Source organism: Phlebotomus papatasi, chromosome 1, assembly GCF_024763615.1.
Source record: "Phlebotomus papatasi isolate M1 chromosome 1, Ppap_2.1, whole genome shotgun sequence".
Classification (NCBI taxonomy): domain Eukaryota; kingdom Metazoa; phylum Arthropoda; class Insecta; order Diptera; family Psychodidae; genus Phlebotomus; species Phlebotomus papatasi.
Genome location: NC_077222.1, coordinates 7314734 through 7338058, shown reverse-complemented (window position 1 = coordinate 7338058; position 23325 = coordinate 7314734). Strand labels below are relative to the sequence as shown.

Below are 23325 nucleotides of genomic sequence, written 5' to 3'. Positions count from 1 at the left end.
TTACATAAAAGAATAATTGTTTTAAAGGCCAAAAGCAGTTGAAAATTTACAAGTCTCTCGCTATATTAATAAAATAATAAGTGAACGATATCCTTCGTATTATTTTCAGTTTTTTCCGATGTTCGTCAGAGGATTGTGTTCTTAAAAGGAAAAGGCTCAATTTTTTTCAAAGCTTGCGACCGTCGGTATGGGCCTTCCTCAGTGCGCTGAGAAGTTGTTCAGTGGACTGAAAAGACCCATATCGAGGGTCGAAAGCTTTGGAAAATATTGAGTCTTTTTCCTTTTGTGAAGAAGACAATCCTCTGACGAACACCGGAAGAAACTGAAGACAATACACAACCACGTCAGATACAGTATTCGAAGATATCCTTTGTGCTATGCATTCTTTGGCAAATTACAGTAGAGTTCTTCAAATTTAAACATTTGGGGAGTATAAATGACACTTCTCACTCCTCAAATATGAACAATATTTTCAAAAACGTCACGGAATTCATGTAAAATTCACTTTTCCTAAATTAAGGAAAATAACTTTAGTGAATTTTATCAATTGAATTTGTTGAGAAATTTAATATAATACGACAATATTGAGGAAACACCAGAGAAAAATAGTTCTAATTCAGAGTCCATGCAAAATTTCTTTTACATAACCTCATTATTTTACATTTTGAATGCAACCGTCGTTCAAATTTGAGGAACTCGACTGTGTCCTATTTAAGAACTTGAGGTTATGCATGGCCTAACCTCGAAAAAACAGATCATCTCATAAGTGAAAATTTTGAAGTCAAATGTTGCTTGAAATTTTCTAATTGAAAAATACAGTAGACTCGCTAATTCGGCTCTTTTAAGATCGGACTACTTTATAATTCGTGCGGCAGTTTTCAAGTCCGATTATAATTATGAAATGAAGCAAATATGCTCAAATTTGTCATGATTTGTCTTAACTTTGATATGATTTTGCATTATTAAGACATTAAGAGGGTTTCATAAAATTTATAATAGCAATGAGCATATAAACTCAATGAGTATACAAATGAACAAAAAATCGTTGCATTTCAAACAATTTACTGCCCGAATTTCTTTAATTCAGTTGACATTTCGGTCCTAAATGCCCGAATTTGGGAGAGTCTACTGTATATATTTTTTAATTAAAAACATATTATTTATGTTTCTGTAAACTTACGACGATTTGAAAGTGAACCGACCATGTGGAAGTTGTACATTGAATATTCAAATGAAGAACTGCATACATACATAAAATAAAGAAGTAATAATATATACGAAAAAATATACTAAATTATTGAATTCCCACCCTAATATTTAAGAAAAAAAAAGAAGGAAAGCTTCAAAAGTAATAATTTATAATATTGTACTTTTATTCATATTTATTTTATATTGTACAATTTGAGAGATAAAATCTAAGACTCTTGATATTAAAATGCTTTATATTCCTCATTGAAAGACGATGATTTTTTTCCTCTTGGCGCTGAGACTTATTTGGCTTTTCAGGAGAATGGAAACACATAAAAATTCTATCAATAATCTTTATTCACCTCCATCATTTATACATGAAAAAAAAGGATGGAAAGGAGAAACCACACAAAAAGGAATGACTTTATTTCTTTTTTAACTAGTGAATCTTTTACTCAGCTTCTTTGTGACCCAAAAATTGATGCCCAAGAAGCCCTTTTCATGTGTCTCGCGAATTCTAATTTCATGAACTTCCGTTGATGTTTCTAATGATGAGAAAATATCACTGAAATGTTGTGTGTGGAATCTCTCTACAATTCATCGTGGGCATCCGCTCGGTCGGACGGGTCTTTCCCAGTGGTGGGCAGGCTGCAGGCAGCTGGTGTCTCCAGGAGGTAAACATACTCACAGCGATTTGGCTCCGACACTCCCGTGATTCTCGTGTCAAGGCCGCATTCCACGTGAACCGTGGCGGATCTCTGGGGGCCATTCCAGCACGATGCCCCGTTGGCGTACAACATTGTGGAATAGGGATTCGGCTTCCCTGTCCATCTATCCCACGTGCCCAATCTTCAAATGCAAGTTGAAAAGGAAGAAATGATTTTAATTTCCAGCATTTTTAGAAGCTTTTGGAATATTTCTAGGGTAAGTGCACCAAATTCCAGCCAGATTGCAATTCCGGCCACCTTTTTTATTCCTTGTATTTCCATTAATTTTTAGTTTTTGCATACTCTACTAAAGATTATACAATGCAAAAAATAACAAAAAATGTAGCTTCGAGAAACAAAAAGATGTGAAAAAGATATTGGAAGAATTCTGGAAGGGCAAGAAACTATGAGAATGAAGGTGGCCGAAATAGGGCACCAAAGCTATGTCTACATTTTTATTCACTTTAAAATGTATTAAGAATGATTATAGAGAAAATGAAGACGATAAACTGTCTACAAGTTTCAAGTAACACTCCTTAAGAAGAAGAAATAAAAAAAATCAATTTATATTAAGAATATTACATATCAAACTTGAGACTTTGGCGCTTGCATGCAACTATGCCGAAATTTGGCACACTTACCCTAGATCATTTAAAAAATCAATTTAAGTCCAAATGTGATAAGATTAACGATTAGAAGCGTTCTCTATCCGAATTATTAAGTTATTCTTAAAAAATCGCAACTTGAAAAGTCTATAAAAAAAACGTTTTTTTTTATAGAATTACAGTACGATTCCGATACAGTCAACCCCTAAAAATTTTAAACACCATAAAAAATTATGTAAAGTTCCAGATTTAATGCTAAACTTTGAAACAACTTTTGTTAAGTGAGAATCAGAGATAATTTTTAATGATGTGAAATAGTAGCGTAAATGGGGTAAATGTCCTAATTGAAAACCATTTCCAGACGCTTTACCATTGACAGAAGATTCAACACATTAAGTTCATATTTTTTCTGAAGAGAATTACATAAATTTGCTCCTTGAATCTTTTAGAATCTTACTGTGTAGTGAAAGTTCTTTAAATATAATTTGAAAACTTCTTAAATACAAGAAAAATACGCGAGTGTAAAATGCTTCAATTGGAAACAAATTAATCCAAATGGAGACAAGGGAAAGTTTCTAATTAGAGATAAACAGTGTAAGTGAAACCACGACGAAAGGCTTCCTAAACCTTGTTAAGTTGCTTCTGAGTGCAGGATTTGTTCTTATTCCTGGTCTTTTCTCCTTTCCCATCTAAAACAATAAGAAAATCTCTCCAAAAAATCATATTTCCGGGGTTTCCTATTGAAGCATTTGCATACACTTCAGAAAAACCCTTTTTGTTCACGAAATAGGCAATTATTTCATTTGAAAACTTCACGCACCGTTAATAATAAAGATTAGCACTTAATTTAACTAAAATTAGCCAGAAATAAGACATAAATGTTAAACAAAACGAATAAACAACAGTCACCTTATTGTGTTTTTCATTGGAAAACAGGGTTGATTGATGAAAAATTCTATGGTGAAAAGGTACACTTTTAATTTTTCTGAGAAATTAACAAATTAAAAATTGTGAATATGAATGGATTTTCGCTTTATTTGGAGGAAAATTAACTAAATAATGAAACTTTAGTATAGAAAATATATAAATATAGTAATTTAGTTCTGTATTTATCATGAAAATAGTGACGTTTCCATTTGGAGTAGCGAAAAATTTCCATTTGGAGCAGGTTTTGAATTACCTTAATTTACCCTAAGTACAACAATTAATAACTTAAAATATTGCGGATATATAAGAAAGGGTGTGACATTAGCTCTGAAAAATGCGACCGATTTTAGTGTATATTTTTTTCTGTTTTCGTACACATTACACGAGATATCTCCAAAACTACGTAGGTTGCCAATTTGGGGGTTTCGGTTCTCTATTCAATATTAAATTGGCTTTTATTCTGTATTTATATTATTTTCTAATTCATTCTACAATGACAGAAAATAGATAATAATCTCAAAAGTTTTTTCGGCACGCTAGAAACATATGGGAAACATAGGAAACGTCATGCCCCTGTATATAAGAATAAAACGTGTTGACTCTATTGGAGTCGTACTGTAATTTTAAGAGAGATCTCATTGTTCATTAGAGCAATCGGAGCAATAATACTTGATTTCTTTTGGCAAAAGAAAAGTCAAATTTGGTCAGCAAAAAATCGAAATGTTTAGTAAAAAAATAAAAAAGGGCAGTAAACAGTCAAAAAGGGCAGTAAAAAATTTAAAAAGAGCAGTATTTTATTAAAACCTCTCTGTAAAAAAATGGTCAGCAAAAAAATAAAAATGAGCAATAGACATATTCGAGTAGATCAGTGGAAAATTAAAAAAGTGATCACTAAAAAATTAAAAACGAGCAGTAGAAATATTCGAGATAATCAGTAAGAATTTGTTAAGTGATCAGTAAAGAACTAAAAATAAGCAGTAAAAAATAAAAAAAAACTGCCAACATAAAAAAGTGATCTGAACAAAATAAAAAGTGAACAGTAAAATATAAAGTGGTCAGTGAAAAAATAAAAATCGGTCAGCAAAAAATTAAAAATTGGTCAGTAAAAAATATTTAAAATGAGCAGTAGAATATAAAAAGCGACCCGTAAAAAATAAAAAGTGGTCAACAAAAAAAAAATTGGGCAGTAAAAAATAAAAATTGGTCAGTAAAAAATAAAGTGTATGGTTATAAAAATAGAAATGAGCAATAAAAATAAAAAAAAGAAAAATTGGTCAGCAAAAAATATAAGAAGAGCAGTAAAAAATAAAAATCGGTCAGCAAAAAATTAAAAACAAGCAGTAGAATATAAAAAGTAGTCCGTAAAAAACAAAAAGTGGTCAGCAAAGAAATAAAAATTGGTTAGCTAAAAATTAAAATTGGGCAGTAAAAAATAAAAATTGGTCAGTAAAAATAAAAAGTGGATAGTTATAAATAATAGAAATGAGCAATAAAAATTAAAAAGTAGTAAATAAAAGAACAAACAAAAAGTAGTCAGCAAAAAATAAAAAAGAGCAGTAAAATATAAAAATTGGTCAGTAAAACATAAAAAGTGGATAGTTATAAAAAATTAGAAATGAGCAATAAAAAATAAGAAGTGGTCAGTAAAAAATAAAGTGGTTAGTGAAAAATTAAAAAAGAACAGAAAAAATAAAAATTGATCAAATAAAAATTAGCCGCGGAATTTTTCGCCGATTTTCGCGAATCTCGAAATATTTCGTGAGTTCCCACGCACTGCATTTTCTTTTATTGCATTTTTTACCTAATTTTCTTCATTTTTAAGTGAAATTTCGCACATCTTGAGCCGAAAGGAGACTCTAATGTGATATAAAGTTTGAGACATCTATCTCTAATAGTTTCCGAGAAAATCGACTTCATAGTTTTTCAGATATTTTTAAGCATTTCTTTTTATTTATTATTTATATTTCAATATTTTAATTGTTTACGGGCACAATTTTATTTTTTACTGCTCATTTTTAATTTTTCACTGGTCAATTCGAATATTTATGCTGATCAATTTTAATTTTTTACTGACCACTTTATTTTTTACAGCTAATTTTTAAGTTTTTGCTGCTAATTTTTATTTTTTACTGATCAAATTTAACTTTTTACTGAGAAAATTGAATATTTTTACTGATCATTTCGAATTATTTGTTGATCAAAGTTAATGTTTTGCTGAGCACTTTCAACTTTTTACTGACCATTTGTTTTTTCCCGTACTTAATTAATTCATTCCCGATTGAACTCGATGTAAGCTGGGTTGGAAATTTCAAGACATTTCCAAAAATCATCATTTATTTTTTCCCATTTCATTTTAAGACGAAACTGGAAAAATGGGTAAAATGCGTAGAGAAATAAATTATTTACTAACCTCGTTTCTGCTCCTCCGGAACGTGGTTGCTGGCTAGCTCGATCGAAGAGGCAGAGTTTGTATACATATTCCCGATCCTCGTAGTTGAAACACTCCCCATTCAGTGGAGCAAATTCATCCTCAAGCCCATAATCCTTCTCCATGGCATCCTTCAAATTTTGCAGTTCACTGTCAATTTCCCTGAGTTCCCGATCAGCCACTGAGAACTGATTCCTCGCCTCATTGGCCATCTCTATGAGCTTCTGTGTCTCCGGATCGTATTCTGGTGCTTGAGGTGTACTCTCCTCAACATCTTCATCCACTCCATCATCAATTGGCTCCACCTGAGCCATTCAAAAAAAAAAAAAAAACAAAAAAAAGTCGATCGATATACGAAATTGGAGCGTAAAAAGGCATCTGTAAATATTTTATTTGCCTCAATCACGCAGATAACTAAAGTCAAATTTTACGAGCATTTTAGCTAAATGGAGAAACAAACACAAAATTTAATTTTTCCCGTCATAAAAATTGCTCGTGCTCTCCTCTGCATTCGCGAAAATTTCATGTCTCTTGGTGTATTATTTATTTGATGGAATAAAAAAAAACATACATTTGTATTTGTGATTGTGTCTATTTTTTGCTCCATCATTATCCAAAACATATGAGAGAAATATGATTTCAATGAAAATTGGCCAAAAATACATTTTCTCAAATGCCAATTCAACCACATTAATCACGCAGCATGAGATATTCACCCACTTTTTTGCGTAATCCAACAATTCCGGAGGAAGAAGCTCCAACTGGTAATTGAAGCAGGTGCTGAGATAAATATTCTAATGCTCGTCCAAATTACAATTTTATCATAATTAACCCTTTAGGTTCATGCTCAAGAGCTAAATAGTTACTCCGGGAAGCTTCATAAAATAATATTTTTAATATTATATATTATTATGAATAAAGATTAATGTTACTGCTTGAACTCTTACCGTTCTGCAGCTTACACAGTTAGAGATATCTACTTCTAGTTTTTGGTGACCACCCCTAAAAACATATTTAAAAACGCCTTTCCCCCCACTCATCTCTTTTCCGCCAAACCTATGTTTTATATAGGTTTATTTCGGAAACAACTCGTAGATTTTACTTCATTTACGAAAATGTTTGGAAGTAGTCAAGGTGAATATTTCGTCCTTAGACACCTATGTTCGAAAAATATTTCGATATCGAATTTTCGAAGGTCCGACTGCTTGGGATTCAATCGCTAACAAATTGATAAAGTACTCGTAAATTTTATTCGAAAATTTTTATATTGGTTGTATATCTCTTCGATCTAGAGGCTAAACGGTGCGATATAGACTTCCGGTCTTCAATGACCCCCCCCCCCATAAGTTTTAATTGTCTAGGGGAGTTTTGCCTCCTTTTCCCCTCACTGTCATCCAACCCCAATAATTTCGTTTTTGAATTTTTCTACAAACCTTCTCCAGCGATTTCTTTTCTTTTCCGATATGCTTTGGATTTGGAGGTAATCCGTGCGAATATTTTGTTCATAGACACATAGTGACCGAAAATATTTTCAACCTCGAATATTTGAAGGTCAAAATTAACCCTTTAAGTAGAAGATGGTCAAAATTTAGGGTCAGAAAAATTACTTTTGCTGGGGTGAAATGATAACTTTGGCTCTCGCTAGTATCGATTCGACACTATCGAATATCTAGTAGCGTTAGATCCAAATGATGAGATGAAAAGAGTGTCGGCTCTTCACGAATTATCGGCTCGTTATTGTGACACTTTGGGACAGTGAAATATGACCTCACTCTCGCTTGTTTTTTTTTTTTAAATTTGGAATCGTAATTATTTCAGTGATTTTATTGCTTTAAAAATTAAAAAATGAACCCAGAAAATATTTTTCATGGAAAGTGTGATTTTGGGGAAACTAAACATTCATTTTGAACGAGAAGACGCAAAAATCGCGTTATGAAAATTACTCTTTGAAGCTTCCGGAAGATGTGTATAAGCATAAAAAATCACTTATGTAAAAATCTATCTATTTACACGTATTTTTTCTGTTTGCCTTGCACTTTTACAAAGTAACTGACCCTCGAAGACATATCGTACTAATGAAACTGAAGAAATGGTTCCAAGAATTTCAAGAATGATATCCTTCTCTGTTTCATCAGTACGCGGATTTTTTTTTTGGATTGTGGTAACGAATCTGTGGTCATCTCCGACAACTCATGAGTTTCTGTTGAATAGGGTGGCGTAACCACTTATCGGCATGTTTAGGAAAAACGGGAATTAATTTTATTATAACTTCTGAACCCTTATTACAAGATAACTCAAATTTGACACAAAGTTACTTAAATGTATTGGTTGCAGGTTTGTGAAAACAATAGTCCTCCAATTTAACCATGGACTACTTAAAAAACTGATAACCAATGCAAAAATAACCACTTCGCCACCATTTTTTACTAGTTTTCGCCAGTTCTGTAAGCACTTCTCGCCACCCACTTGGAAAGGTTCAAACTCAATTATTTTGGGCAATATTGTGCAAAGAATACATTCAATATTTCTCTTTCCTCACGATCACTCTATTATTACTCAATTCAAAGGATTTTTCTTCGCTTTTATTTAAGAAATCAAACTATTGGACTATTGCATAAAGTAAACAATCCAGATTGGACAACTGAGAATCTATAAAGTGAAGTTAGCGTCGCCTATTGAAAAGAGATGACGACAGGTGGTAAAATCATTCCAAAATATTACCACTTTTCGCCATGCCTCATTTTTATATAAATATAATATAAAATGAAATACTATTAATTAACTAAATACAAATTTTATCTATTCCACAAGTGTCATTAAATATTCAATAGACAAATTATTTATCCAAAAAGGTATATTTTGCTTGATGAAAATTTGATGACACTTAGCATATTGGGTAAGAAATATTGGATTCGATGCACTTGCTTAAAATATTGCTCTAAAAATGCTGAAAATCGTAAATCGGAACATAATTTTAATAATTTTCTGTAGGTAAAAATGTTTTTGGGACACCGGTGTTCTAATGGTCATTAAAGAGTTAAGTCACAGTCTTTTCGAGGACCTCTATATCTTTACCGACTTGCCTAAATTTTGAAAGTAAACGGAAATGAATCTACATGGACAAAAACAAACTGCGAGGAAAGATAGTTTATAGAGAGCTTTAAATTGTAACTTCCAACATTCCGCAAAGCTGGGACTCTTTGCCGTATCTTTTTCATATAAAATTGAAAAAAAAACAAATAAAGCGAATTTTAAGCAAGATGAGCAAGATCATGTATAATTCTCTAAAAACCTAGAAAAGAGATACGTTTTCTGTTTGCAGATGTTTTTGAAATTGATTTCAATTTTCTTCTTTCGTAAGTATTTAATTTTAAACCACGCCCCTTAAAAAGTACTAAAAGGGGCACTTTTTATTTGTCAACGCAAAATAAATGGGTAGTGTGACATTATAGTACTGTGATTTTTAAATATTAGGCCACATCTATTGTAACGCTTATACTTAAAAAACAAAGAAAACTTATTGGAAGTTACGCTAAATAATTATTCGATTATTCTGTTTTTATTTTACAATAAATCTTTTAGAAGGAATTGTCGAATTTCTTCGCGGACAATAACCTTTAAAATTTTAGAAACTATTGAAAAAATGTGTCAAATTCCAGAGTGAATGTCAAATTTCCAAAGGAATTTTGTTAACTGAGAATGTGAAACAACGTTTAACGACTTAATAGTGACTGCATGCGAATAATACCTTTTAGAAAATCGCCAGAATATAAGAATCAAACACGTTGGAGTTATTCAGGTCGCACTATGTTCCTTAATTTAGATTTAGACATTGAAATATTAAGTTCAGTTAGCCATAACTCCTGAAGGAGGCGTGGCTTAAAATTCTGTTAGGGTGGATTATACACTGATTTATTTCCATAATTAAGATGAAAAAGTATCAGCCATAGGAAAAACCGGGAAAAACTGTACTTTATGAACCGTTGATTTGAATTTTTGCATTTTATCTCTTTTTATGAACACTGAGAGAAATCCGAAAAAGTTAAAATAACATTCCGGAAATGTTAATTTTACCCTGCAGTATTGATCCGAAATCGGTGTAAATATTACCCTTTTTAGGTGTATTGGGGGTTAAAGTTACCCTTTTTTCATGTTGATTTTACCCTTAAAAAGGTGTAAAATTAACATTAAAAATGTTGATATATTTTTACACATAAAAAGTGTTAAAGTTATGAGGAAAAAAAGTTAATCGTACCCTCTTTTTTTCTCAGTGAACAAACGCATTTTCAAATAAGTAAATCGAGCTATTCTTGATGTTATCAGGCTGTTAAAAGGGTTAAAAGAAAAGACATTTTGACTGAAATAACATTTTGTACGCAAATCTGTAGACATTTTATTTATTGATTTGCAAATACTGAAATTGAAAACTTCTGTTGAAGTTCAACGTGAGACGATTTCCTCAACTTTACCCACTTTAAATGCAATTTTCTTATAGTATATCAGTCTCTCACGTCGTTATCTCTCATGAGCCTTGTGTAAATATTTACAGAACCACCATTACAATCACTCAATGGAATTCTTTTTGGTATTTAAGCGCGAATTAGAAATTCTATAGAGGAATTCAAACCAAAATATTTCCGAAGACTTTCATCAAATATTTTTTTATCGGAAAATCGTCATTTGGATCAATTGAAAAAAAAATACAGGAAATATTAAAAATTCCTGAGGCAATATTGTAGCAGATTTACCGATACTAAACACTATTTAATTTCTTATGTAATTACTATGGTTTTCCGCAAAAACGTTTAATAGCTGGGGTATTTAAATAAATGTCTAATCTATTTTTGTTCTGAAATATTGCAATAATTTCTCCATTATTATAGCTAACAGATATATTTTGGGATATTTTTAACGTAAAACTATTTTTAGAATGCAAATTATGTCCCAAAGACATAAATTCAAATCATATGATTCACTGATTTGTCAATTAAGATCTTTTGATATTAAATTGGAAATTTATCTTTCTTCGAATATTAATATTGAGTTATTAATGCAGATGCACCTCAATTAAAATATCAAAATGCAATTATGTAAAATATAGATCACATTTAATTAAGAATTTCCGACTTACTGGGAAATGTTAAGATGTTTAATGTATTAACGCCTCAACGCAATTTTTATCATATCCGCTACATCGAAAAATGTTAAAAGGTAATTTAGAAATTCTAATAATACTTTATAATATTTATCGATTATTATTACTCTAATTGGGAAATACTTCTCGTTTCGGCTGAATCGTAATCGTTTTTATGGAATGTCATTAGAACATTTAGCATACTCATGATTACATTGTAAGAATATATCCCGATACGATTAATAATAATTTCAAAAACATCAGCGAATTTATTTTTTGTGTCACATATCAAAAAGAAATGACAAAGCGTTCTCAGCTTTGCCATTTCAGAACTCACGAAGTAAGCAAATCGGTTTGAGAAATAGGATATCCAAAGTGGTTTAACTTTAGTTTTCGAAATATGTCCGAAAATGAAACAAATCCTTGGATTCGATTTTTAAAAAATCATGGTTTTGGCGAAGATGGGGAGGGGTGAGTGGAAAAAAAAAGAAAAGGTTCCCCTAGACAATATAAGACTTATGAGGGGGGTCATCGAAAGCTGGAAGCCGCTGTTTTTTACCATTTAGCGTCTAAATTTAAAAAATCTGTACAACTAATAAATAAATATTTTCGAACAAAATTTATAATTTATGGGAACTTTCAATTTAAGCAAATCTGTTGAGAAATAGGCCATCCAAAGTGATTATTAAACTTAATTTCTAATAATTTCGTTACAGATAACTTTGGATTTTTTTAAGACACACCCATTTGTGTTTTCAATCGGTTTATCCTTGATGTAAAAACCCAATTTTTTAAATATTGTCACTCGAAATATTGCAAAAGATACCCAAAGACGCCATCTAAAAGTGTCTGGCGGAAATGCATATAAAAGGCGACTAAATAAGTCATTTACACTTAAAGATAAAATTCATGCGAGCAACTAATATACCGGCAAGTGACTATGAGGCGAATTGGAGGTAAATGGACAAGCTCCTATTGCGTTGGAGGCGTACGGATCGTTATGATTTCTAAGGTCACAGGTCGTCTGTTTTCCTGCAGAAATATTGCTCACCTCTAACGAACGGAAAGTTCTGCCGTCCTAGTCCAACAAAAGACCTTCGCGATCTATACGAAATGGATACCACCCTTTACTCTCTACAGGATACTCGCATTATCGCCCTTGGACAAGTCCCCCATTCTTTCCGTACAGAAGTAGATCTTGAAAAATTCGAAAATCTATTTGAAGATCCAAAAAAGAGACTTTCTTACTTCTTTATACTTTCGCAAGGTGACGGAGTTACATCCTGTTCGAATTTCAAAGTGCTCAAGTGTGAGGAAAAAAAACAGAACAACGACGTTTATATTGTTTTTGCCCCAGTATTTAATCACTTCATAATCTTTGAGTATCTCTTTTGCCAGCTTTTTAGTGTGATATTTGATAAATTTTCCCCACCCTGTTCGAAAATTTAGTATGAAAATTCGAAATTGAATTTGAATTCTTCGAACTTCAACGACTTTTTGTGCAAAGTTCCATTTACCTTTTATCCAAGACACTATTGGAGAATCAAAATCTACTTCTGTTTGGGCTCATTCAGGATTTAAGCAAGAAGTGCTTGATTTTGCAATGGAATCTAATGCCATAGACACACTTACGACTTAAGTCGAGAGAGGGTATAACTTAATTATAATCAAAATAATGATCAGATTACATTTCCATCAGTTTCTGACTAATCCGTCTCTCGGCTTAACCCGAAAGACGGCTTAGTAAGAAACTGATGGGAATTGTACCGGGCGGGATTCGAACTCACAACTTTGAAAGTCGACCTAGAGATCTCACCGCCTAAGACCCAACAATCTTGCCTACTGCGCCACTGAGATCCCCTCTGAATGTAGTAAAGTCCCATTCTCAACAATATTTTATTCTTTTTTTAGTTTCTTCACAATATTTTTAGTTTTTTAAGGTTTAATTCATTTAAACAAGATGATTTGATTATTGTTTTTCCTATTGGATAATCTTCATTTTTATCAAAGTGTAGAAAGAATACCGTGTAATGATTTTTACCAAATAATTGCTCTAAAAATTGATTTCAAATTCATAACACGTTTCTGTACAATCTCTAATGTGATTAATCGTTTTCGTTCCGTAACATTTCTCACCGAAATTTAGAATCTGTTCTCAATTTGCAAAGTAGGAAGAGAGGCCCATTGAGGAAGTCGTCGTTCTTCGCTGTTTGAATGGCAAGTTCAGGAATAGGTCAAACACTGGAGGACGTCTCCTATGGTGCAAGTGCGAAGACGTAAATCTGTCGCCTCTTGTGCCATTTCCGTGCTTAATGGATATTTTTTCTGCCTCTCTTCTTAGCACCCAAAGCAAATAAACAGGGCAAACACAGGAAATTCCTCACGAAAAATTCACACAATTTTTCTTCAGCTCATCTTCAATAAAATTTATTGAAATTTATTGCGTTTATATTGAGTGGCTACCTTGAGGTATCGAAATAATCTGACTGAGTTATTAATCCGAGTAGAAAAAAAAATCGCAGCAGCAGCAATATCTTGTCACATTTTCGGAAATTGAGTGAGGCAGAGAGAGGATATCTCGAAGGAATTATTAATGATTTAATTTGGACAGATTAAAATATTGTGGAGATTGCGGTGTAGGATAAAAAAATCCACCTGCTGCCCCATAAAATCTATAAAATTTTTTAAAAATATTCACCAGATGCACGAGCTTTTTTGGAGACGATTCATCTCTCCAGGCTCTTCCTCTCATCCACAAAAAAAAATTGACGTAAATTGCCTGAACCTGTTCAAATGATTAAAATCATCAATTTTATTTCTTGCCTCTTCCGCGTCCATGAAAATCGCTAAGGAATCTAGAGAAAAATTCTCTGACGACGTGTCAGAAGAATCGTTTTTCATAAATTCACACAAGAAGATATCTTCTTTTATTTCTGGGCCTTCAGTTTGTGTCTCACAAGTGGGTAAAAAAAAAATTATGTCTCAGCGAATTCTTGCACAGAGGGAGTCAGAAAAAACTTAATATTATTAATAAAGCTATTTAAAGCGCCCAAGAGTGGGAGGGGATTTGGACGCACGTCAAACCACACGGAGAAGATCCAAAGAAGAGGACTTTTTGACGTGGCCAAGAGAATGGATTCTCTATGATAAGGCCACAGAGGTTGATAGGCTATTGCTATCAATTTGACTTGTAATTTGTAAAATTTTTCCAACCTTCACAAGGAGCTGAGAAGTTGAAGCAAAGTGAATTTTTCTTTCGATTTTTTTTCTCACGAATTTCAAAGCAAGAAATCGTAGAATCCGAGAGTTAAACAATCATTTAAAATTCTAATTTCAAGTGAATCATATACTATACATTAAGGACATTAAGTTTTAGGAGTTGTGATAAAAATATTTGACCCTTCACATTATTCAAATAAAGGTAAATTGCTCATTTATTCATTTGTAACATAATAAAACACGGAAAAAAAAAACTTTAAGAAAAAACATTTATATTGGACGTATTGGACAGTAAAATATCTACTTAATTTGGTAGTTAGGGGCGTTAAGGGTCCACTTAAATGAGGGTCTTTCGAAATGCTCTTCTGAGTCCTGGAAAATGTGGCACAATGATTTGTTTCTGAGATAAAATTTCCCTAAGACCTGTCATAATAACCCCAAAGTGTGTCTCGGCTAAAATGGAAGGCCAAATAGACTTTTGGTAATTTGGTAATTAGGAGCATTATGGGACCGTTTAAATGAGAGTAGTTCGAAATGCACTTTTGAGTCCTGTAGGGGAATTCTGTATTTTTCGTGGCATTGTCACGCGTGAGTTCGAAAACTGACAATGCCATTCGAGCTTTTTTTGTCATATCATATGAGTTCGAAAATGCAATTCATTGAATTTTTAATGAAATCCGTTTATTTGATGATTTAATGAAAATAGAGTATGTATTTGTTGATTTGTTTAACAAAATTTATTGTCATTTGAATTGCCAGAAATCTCAAATATGTGACTTCTGACAATGCCACATGAGCTGAAATGGCAATGTCACGGCTACAGAATCGCATTTTCGAAAAAGTTCTCCTGAGATTCGAACCCAATTTGTCATATGGCATTGCCAGAGCGTTACAGAATTCCCCTCCTGGAATTTTTTCTCTAGTGGTTTCTTTCTGAAATAAAATTTCCCTACAACCTGTCATAATAATCCCAGTGTGTCTCGGCTAAGGCGAAAAGCCAAGTAGACTTTTTTTTAGAAAAAAAGATGGCAAAGCGTCTCAGCTTTACGGGGTGTATGGATACATGAGGTAGAGCTCTTCGTGAATTATATTTTTCAAAAAATCTTTGTGTCCATGGCGATTGCCAATCGATTTATAGTGATTCGTAAATTGCCAGAAAATCATCTCAAAATTTACAATTGCCAATAAATTGCAATGTTTGAGTATTTGATTTTAAAATTTAAGTAACTTTAATAATCCATTTTCGACATCGAATTTTCGAAAATTAAATGTTTAAGTAGTCGAAAATTACTGGGCTCAAACAGAAGTAGATTTTGATTCTCCAATAGTGTCTTGGATGAAATTTAAATGGAACTGTATTTCCACAAAAAGTCATTGAAGTTCGAAGATTTCAAATTCAATTTCGAATTTTCATACTAAATTTTCGAACAAGGTGGGGAAAATTTGTTAAATATCACACTAAAAAACTGGCAAAAAAGTTACTCAGTGATTATGGAGTGATCAAATAATGGGATAAGAACAGTAAGCATCGCTGTTCTGCTTTTTTCCTCACAACAATGTGAAGACCGTCACATTTTGACACTTGAGCATTTCGAAATTCGAACAGGATGTACTTCACTTCAGCCATGTTACGAAAGTATCAAGAAATAAGAAAGTCTCTTTTTTTGGCTTTCCAAATACATTTTCGAATGGCTTTTATCTTTCCCAAACTCTACTTCTGTACGGAATAATTTGTAGAGCGAGGGGGGGGGGGGGGGTCACCGAAAACTGAAAGTCCGTATCTGTTAACATTTGACATCTAGCCCGGAAACAAACTTACGGACAATTAAAAATAAAATATGAAAAAATAGGCTAGCGGCATTACTTGTAGATTCTCTCTTTACTTTTATGGCCTGTTCGCAAAAACTTTAAAATGTCAAAAAATAATTTCGAAAAACTTCGTAATTAAAAATATTTGATGTTTTTCTTGCACATCACATTTTTTTTGGTTCTTGGAACCATTTTCTGCCAAAAATTACGACAAGGCCATGTAAAGGCAGGTTATAAGTAATGCCGCCATCCTAAATCAATTAGAATTAGAAGTGGTTTACCGATTCATTACCAATTAAAACCGATGCACCCGGATTGTAAATTTTAAGACTTTTCCAAAAAAGCCAAATTTAAGGGAATCAGTCGAGAAATAGGCTCTGAAAAGTGGTTAAAATTTGACCTTCGAAAATTCGATGTCGAAAATTTTTCGGTCATGGACGAAAATGGGCGAAGCTAGGCTGTCTCCAAAAATATCCGAAAATGAAAGAAATTATAGGAGTTGTTTTCGAAATAACCTAAAAGAAATATGTTTTTGAAGGGGATGGAGGGTGGTGAGGGGAAAAGGAAAGAAACGTCTGGAGATAGTTTTCATTAGGAGTTACTGAAAAATGTAAGTTAATATCTCTTACCATTTAAGCCCCATAAATTTACATAACGCAATAGACACCAAACCGTTTGAGATATCGACTTGGAGAAATAAGGAACCCCCTAAATTTTAATCTAATCACATAAAAATTATCAAGATTTCTTATAAGAAAATAAAATAGTTAATAAAAAAATTGTAAAAATTATTTTTTTAACTTAGTAATTCTTTTAATTAGGTAACTTATTCTTAATCTCAATCTTTCAAATATTTATTTAAAATTTATCAAATTATTATTTTTAGGAAATATTTTTCAATTTTATTCTCAAGTATTTTGTTTGCTAAAAGCTGCTCGTAAAATATCAAAAAGAAATTGTCTTCTTGATTTATTTTTATCTCTTTCTTATCTTCGCAAATATTCTCTGCTATAAAAAAAATGGAAAGAAATGTTTTTCCACTCACCTCTCCTTCGCCGGTTTCCTCCTCATCCTCTTCACCTTCCTCAGTAAATTCTTCTTCTTCTCCAGCTGGCACTTCTCCTTCCTGGCCGAATTGTTCCTCCTCACCGTGATCCTCTTCCTCAGTCGCTGGTGGCTTGAACAGCCCCGAATCCAGCATGAGGAAAGGCTTAATTCGTGGCCAGGCGAGTGTCACAAAAGTTTCCAGGTCAATCTTATCGTATTCTTCGAGGAAGAACTTTGCCTCTTCCACGCTGACTTGTCCATCGCGATTGCGATCAAAGACAATCCGTGTCTGGAGCTCAGCGATTTCAATCACTCCATCTTGATTGGAATCGTACTTCTTGAAAGTCTCTTCAGCTTCCTGTCTATTCTTAGCTGCTTCCTCTGCCTCTCTTTCTCGTTTCTCCGCTTCAGCTACATCTCGATAGACTTGGAGGGCAGCGTTTTCTAGCTCCTCAGCATCCTGCTTGATCTTTTCGCGTTCTTCTTTGAGAGACTCTGCCTCAGCTCGAGATCTCTCGAGCTCAGCCAGACGAGCTTTGTGCTCTTCCTTGAGAGCTTTGCCCTTTCGCACCATTTCGGCACGCATCTGACTGCCCATCTTGGCCAGCTCAGCCTTTTGCTTCTCTCTCAGACGATCCTCCTTCCCTGAAAACGCGTGGGAAGGTCAGAGAGGTCAAGGTTACTACTGTTTGGAAACTTCTATGAATCACTGCAGTGGAAAGTTTCACAGAAAATTTCCTTATAAAGATTATTCTCGAAATTTGGGAAATATTCACATTCCAAAAGTGAAAATTTTCGTAAATAATTTACTGGGAATTTCTCAATTTTCTTTTCGGGTTATGGGAGACGCATCTCTAAGGGAACGCTTTCTCCCAAATAACGAAATGTTCGCCTAGACACTTTTTAATCGTGAATAAAAATAATTCAAGGAGCCCTTTTCGAAATTCACAACATTATTAGCATTATTAGTTCTTCCAATATGAAAAAATCGTGATAAATAAATGAATTTCGATACGATTAACAATATAATTCAATTAAAAAAATAATAAATTGAAAGTGAAGAGGTATAATTTAATGTATCGCATTTAAAATAAAAAAAAAATCAAAATTTCGATGAAGATATTAGGAAATTACTTAATTTTTAAAATAAGAAATATCAATTTTTTAAATTTTTTTAAGGTAATCATTTGCTGTTTTTATTAATTAGGGCACTTCGTGAGAATCTTTGTCAATAAAAAAGCGGTATTAAGAAAAATAAATAAATAAAAGAAGCAAAAGTCCTTAAGGGGTATCCAGGTTTATTTTGAAGGCCAAAAACAACGAAAACTGTTAAAGAGATCGTTTTTTTACTTGAAAGTTTAAGGGCAGAATCACACTGACAGTAAAATGCTAGCCATAGTCTCACCGTATTTCGTTAATTTATGAATTTTCATTGCAATTCTTACGCAAATTTTTTTATTACCGTATTACCTTATCTCATACTCGGTGGCACTAGGTGAAAATAATATAAGAAAATTTAAGAAATATAACGAAAATGAGATAAACGGTGAGCAAGAAAAACTGTTTATCGAATTTTCGTTTTATTTCTTCGATTTTCTTATATTATTTTTACGTAGTGCCACCGAGTATGCGATAAGGCAATACGGTAATTGAGAATTTGCGTAAGAATTGCAATGAAAATGCGTAAATTAACGAAATACGGTGAGCATTTTACTGTCAATGTGATTCTGCCCTAAATCTATTCATAAATTCTCCATTGGATTTAAATAAATTTTGAAAAATAAAAACGTATTATATTTTATTTATTAATATGTCATAAAAGATTAGAGAATAGATTGCAATTTAAAAAAAAAAAAAACATTACTGATCGATCTTTCCGAAAAAAATACGGAAAAATATTAAATTCTTTGTTACAGAAACTAAAAAAAAACAACTAAAATTTAAAATTATGTTTTAATTTTTAAGGATACAATCGTTTTTAAAAGAAAAGTATTCAATCTTCTTTAATAAGTTTTATACATCAAGTAGTTTTCGGTATCTATCGACACGTCAAACTGAAAGAAATAATTTTCAAAATAGCGCATTTGAAAGAATTGTTCTACGTGGTCGACTTCTTCCAATTAGATCTATAGTTTCGACAATTTAACTCTTTCCGGAGCGTTGGACTGAAATTGGACCGTATCTAGAGGTCCAATTTCAGGATTTTTTGATCAGAAATATGTTAGCTTAGAATAACCTTTAAAATTAAAAATATAACTTGAAGAAGATCAGCATTCATATTTAACACTAATACTAGCAAGACCGGTCAAATTGACCGATTTAAAAACTTTTTAAAATTAACTCATATTTAAACGGTGCAATGTCACTATAAAACTATGAATTTATTGAAATATGCATGTAATATATTTTTCAATGTCTGAATTTTAGCCCATTCAATCAATGTAGGTACTTGAAATACTTGGGATAGAATGTAAATATTTCGGAATTATGTTTCACATATAGTAAAGTGGGGTAACTGGATCGTTTTCCAAAGAATGCTACTTAAACGCTTGTTTTTCGACTGATGAAATTCTTTTTTACTTCTTCTAAATCCATAGAATTATTCGCTGTTTCATTCAGAAACATAATATAAAAAAAATTATCAAAAATATTAAAGAAAATTAATAAAATAATGATAATACTGAAATAAGTCAGCATGCACTAAGTGGATCGCCCTTTCGCTAATTCACTTTTAATTAAACCTTTGGATTTAAAATACTTTTTTCACAAGGAAAAAACAATAAATATGTTTTCAATCAACCAGCTATCATTAGCGAAAATATCACTGCTAGAAAATTTTTAGTGAAGAACCCAGCGGGCACAAGATTGAAATGAGTCGATTACACTCACTTATTTAATGGATAAAAATATTATTTTTGCTTTTTCTCAAACTTGAATAGTTATATTATGTTACTGTAGTGACTATATTACGGAAATAAAAATAAAAATATTATTTAAAGTGGATTAGTCATAAATGATCCACATAGGGAAGCGCCCGAATTAGCACACTCGACTATAGATGATTTTTTTTTGAAAACAAAAAAAATCTATTATGGATGCGTGGAGAGCCGCTGTAACGGTCACTGAATTTAAATTCTTTCCATTAATTAATACAAACTCTATTGATCTAGATAGAGTAACTATCCAAGAACACAATTTGGCAATCACAGTTCAAATACGGAAAGAGGATGAGGGCCAACTTTAACAAATTCAACGGGATGTCGTAAATATTTTTCGTCCGCCATTTTGAGCAAAAATTTTGCATAACTGTTCGCGAAGCGAGAAAAGAACAACAAAATGTATTCCCATCTTTGTCGGGCTATTTTTTCCAAGTAATTGAAGTATCTAAAAATCAATTTCCGACAGCAATTCGAATATCAGTTGCATATGAATAAATCATCTAAAATCACTCAATTTGCGTATGATGTATAATACCATGGTATGGAATGGGTTAATTATTTGCTTTTTTTGAAGAAAAATTTATTGAGTATCCTACCGGCCTACTACTTTTGTGAATCTATGAAAAATCGACGTTTAGAAGGCGGATCGTAAAATATATTTTCTTTCGAGATAGAGGGAGGTAGTTTTCAGTGAAGTAGTAAAAGGGGTTTTTCTTATTCTTATAAAAATATGCTGATTATTAATCTATTAAGTATTTTGAGAGTTCGTGAAAAAAAATCATTTTGACAGATTTTGTACCAGTTTCTCCTTTTATTCTATTAATCGAAACATCAAAAAAATTACGAGACTTTCTTAACCGGGATCTCTTTTTAGTATAACTTTTTTTTAATAATAGTTACACCGGTTACACATACACATAATCTTTTTAATTAAATAGGCTTATTGTATTTACGAAACAAATTTTAATTTAAAAAGCTTTTCTACATAAACCATACCTTGTCATGCTGTAGGTAGAAAATTAAATTTTTTTCTCACTACAAGTCTAAAATAATTGCGTAATTATTTTGCAAAGGATTATTTAACCTCTTTCGTTATACCGAAAACCTATCCCTCACTTTAAATAACTTTTATTTATTGTGTTTCTTTATAAATATTCTCAATAAAGCTTATGTTCGTAATACCAAAAGCTCAAAATCGGAAAACGATCTGTGCGAACCGTAGTTCTATAAATTCGAATAAACAATATGTTTCTTAAAGTTTGAAGCTTAGATGTTAATGTGAGATGGGAATACAACTTCCTGGTTATTACTTTATAACCACTTTTTATAATTTATGACGAATCTTTAATAATTTTACACATTTACCGATTCTATTAGGAAAGATCAGAAGGGGAATTCTGTAACAGTATGACAATGTCATATGACAGATAAAATATGTCTTTAGGATAAATTCGGAAGAATTATTCGAAACTCAGATTCATATCAGTTACAATTAGGTCTATAGAGCTGCTTGCAATGGCTATTCGAGATGATCTCTGGGATTTAATGTTGTCCTCCTCTCGAATTTACCATGAAAATTTGTCATATGACATTGTCATTACAGATTTACCATCCAGGGCAGATAAAACATGTTTGAATTATAGCCTCTACACACTAGAGAAATTTATGTCCATAATTAAGAGTTTTTCTTATACAAGCGTAGGGTATTTGCTTTAATATGGACATAAATTTCCCTAGTGTAAGGCCATTAGACTGAAAAATAATTCAATAAAGAGAGGAAGTGGAGGTAGTGAATTACTTTCATTAAATAGTAGTTTGCTCAATATTCATTTTAACCCTTTAACGACGAGACGGAAAATCAGCAATAAAAATTAAACCGATAAACAAAACTTGTGAAACGTCTTACATCTAACCTTCGAAAAGCCAGCAGAGTCTGATTCAGTGTATTTCTTGTCTCTACGAACGATAGGGACAAAAATAGCCAAAAAATTTAAGTAATTTTTCTGACATACTTACTAATGACTGATAATTTTCACTCTAATGAAAAATATTATGTTTGAGTATTGTAGTTTCTTGTTCCAAAACGGATTTGCTTAAAAAAAATTAAAATCAATTTTCAATATGAGAATTTAAAAATTCGTCATTTTTAAGCTTAAATATTTACTATATAGCAAATAGCTGGAGATTTGCAAAAAATATCCTAGATTCCTTCAACCTTCTACTTTGCAATTACGTACAAACATAAAGAAAGAATAATTTTAGGTAGTCAGGAAAAATTATTTTCTTTATGGGACACCGGTGTTCCAATCGTCCTTAAAGGTTTAAGTTCAAGGAAAACTACCACACCCCACTCTGTCTAATTTTACTCCTGACTAATCTGCCCTGGTCTCCCCTATATATGTGCTTCTTGTTAGGATAAATGGATAAAGATCGTAAAATTCTCATAAGTTTAAGGGAATATTTCCGCTTGTGAAATTTTCAGTGAAATTCGGGAATGATGGGCTTGATTGTGTGCAAAGGAATTTTGTTACTTACCCAATTCACTACAGTTATTGATGCACTTGGCGCTGGAATTGTATTCATCTGATGCATCACAGCAGTCACAGATTCCATCATTCACCCTGGAACTGGGTATCGTCTTGGGTTTGTGACCGGCATTTGTGCAGTGAAATTTCCCATCCGGACACGCTGCTGTGCCCGGTTCATCGCTGCTGTCAGCACAATCGCAGAAGTCATCGTTGATTTGGCTGTACTTGATGGTCTTCAGTCCATCCAGGCAGACGAAGGTGTCTCCGGAGGTGGGATAGAGGCTGGCCCTTGAGATTGAGACACCTCTCAGTCGTGGTATCTCTGACCACACATAACCACCAAATATATCAACAACTGTGAGCGTGAGAATAACACTCTCGATCTTTATCCACATAGTATGTGCGATTTGTGGCGTCTTCTGCACAATCTCGGGCGTTTGGCTTTAACTTAAATATTGGGTAAAATTGATAAAATTTTGAGGTATTTACGTGGAAAACCGGGGATTGACGTTTTCGGATACAGCACAACTTGTCAAAAAATGCGTGTCTCTTCCTCTTTACTTATTTGCAGCGCCCGTGGCTAAAAATAGAAACTGGCAGTGGCGCCAAAAAAATTAGAAGAGAGAGATGGAAAAATTCACATTTACTCACCGTTTTGTGCGACATATTTCCAAGGAGAGACGCGCGACAATATTCTTGAGATATTTCAACATAAAATAGGCAAATTTAAACAACTCAACTATTGGCACACGCCTGTTCGCTTGGCCTAATGTATTCAATTATCGACCAAAAAT

The 23325-nt window shown here is 32.5% G+C and overlaps 1 protein-coding gene across 1 annotated transcript; it reads right to left on the bottom strand.

The window, feature by feature from the left end:
- Positions 1–1527: 1527 nt before the first annotated feature.
- On the bottom strand, positions 1528–23097 carry LOC129798651 (glucosidase 2 subunit beta). Its single transcript, XM_055841910.1, has 4 exons — positions 22539–23097; positions 17063–17709; positions 5838–6160; positions 1528–2037 (listed from the first exon to the last, which is right to left on the bottom strand). Exons 1-4 carry the CDS (start codon positions 22924–22926, stop codon positions 1779–1781), a joined length of 1617 nt encoding a protein of 538 aa, XP_055697885.1. The 5' UTR covers positions 22927–23097; the 3' UTR covers positions 1528–1778.
- Positions 23098–23325: the final 228 nt, after the last annotated feature.

Coding starts and splice junctions, on each gene's coding strand:
- LOC129798651 (XM_055841910.1), bottom strand. CDS start 22,926: ATGTGGATAAAGATCGAGAGTGTTATTCTCACGCTCACAGTTGTTGAT. Junction 6,161..17,062: donor AGGAAACCGGCGAAGGAGAG/GTGAGTGGAAAA, acceptor TGAATGGCTCAG/GTGGAGCCAATTGATGATGG. Junction 2,038..5,837: donor TCCGGAGGAGCAGAAACGAG/GTTAGTAAATAA, acceptor TTGCATTTGAAG/ATTGGGCACGTGGGATAGAT.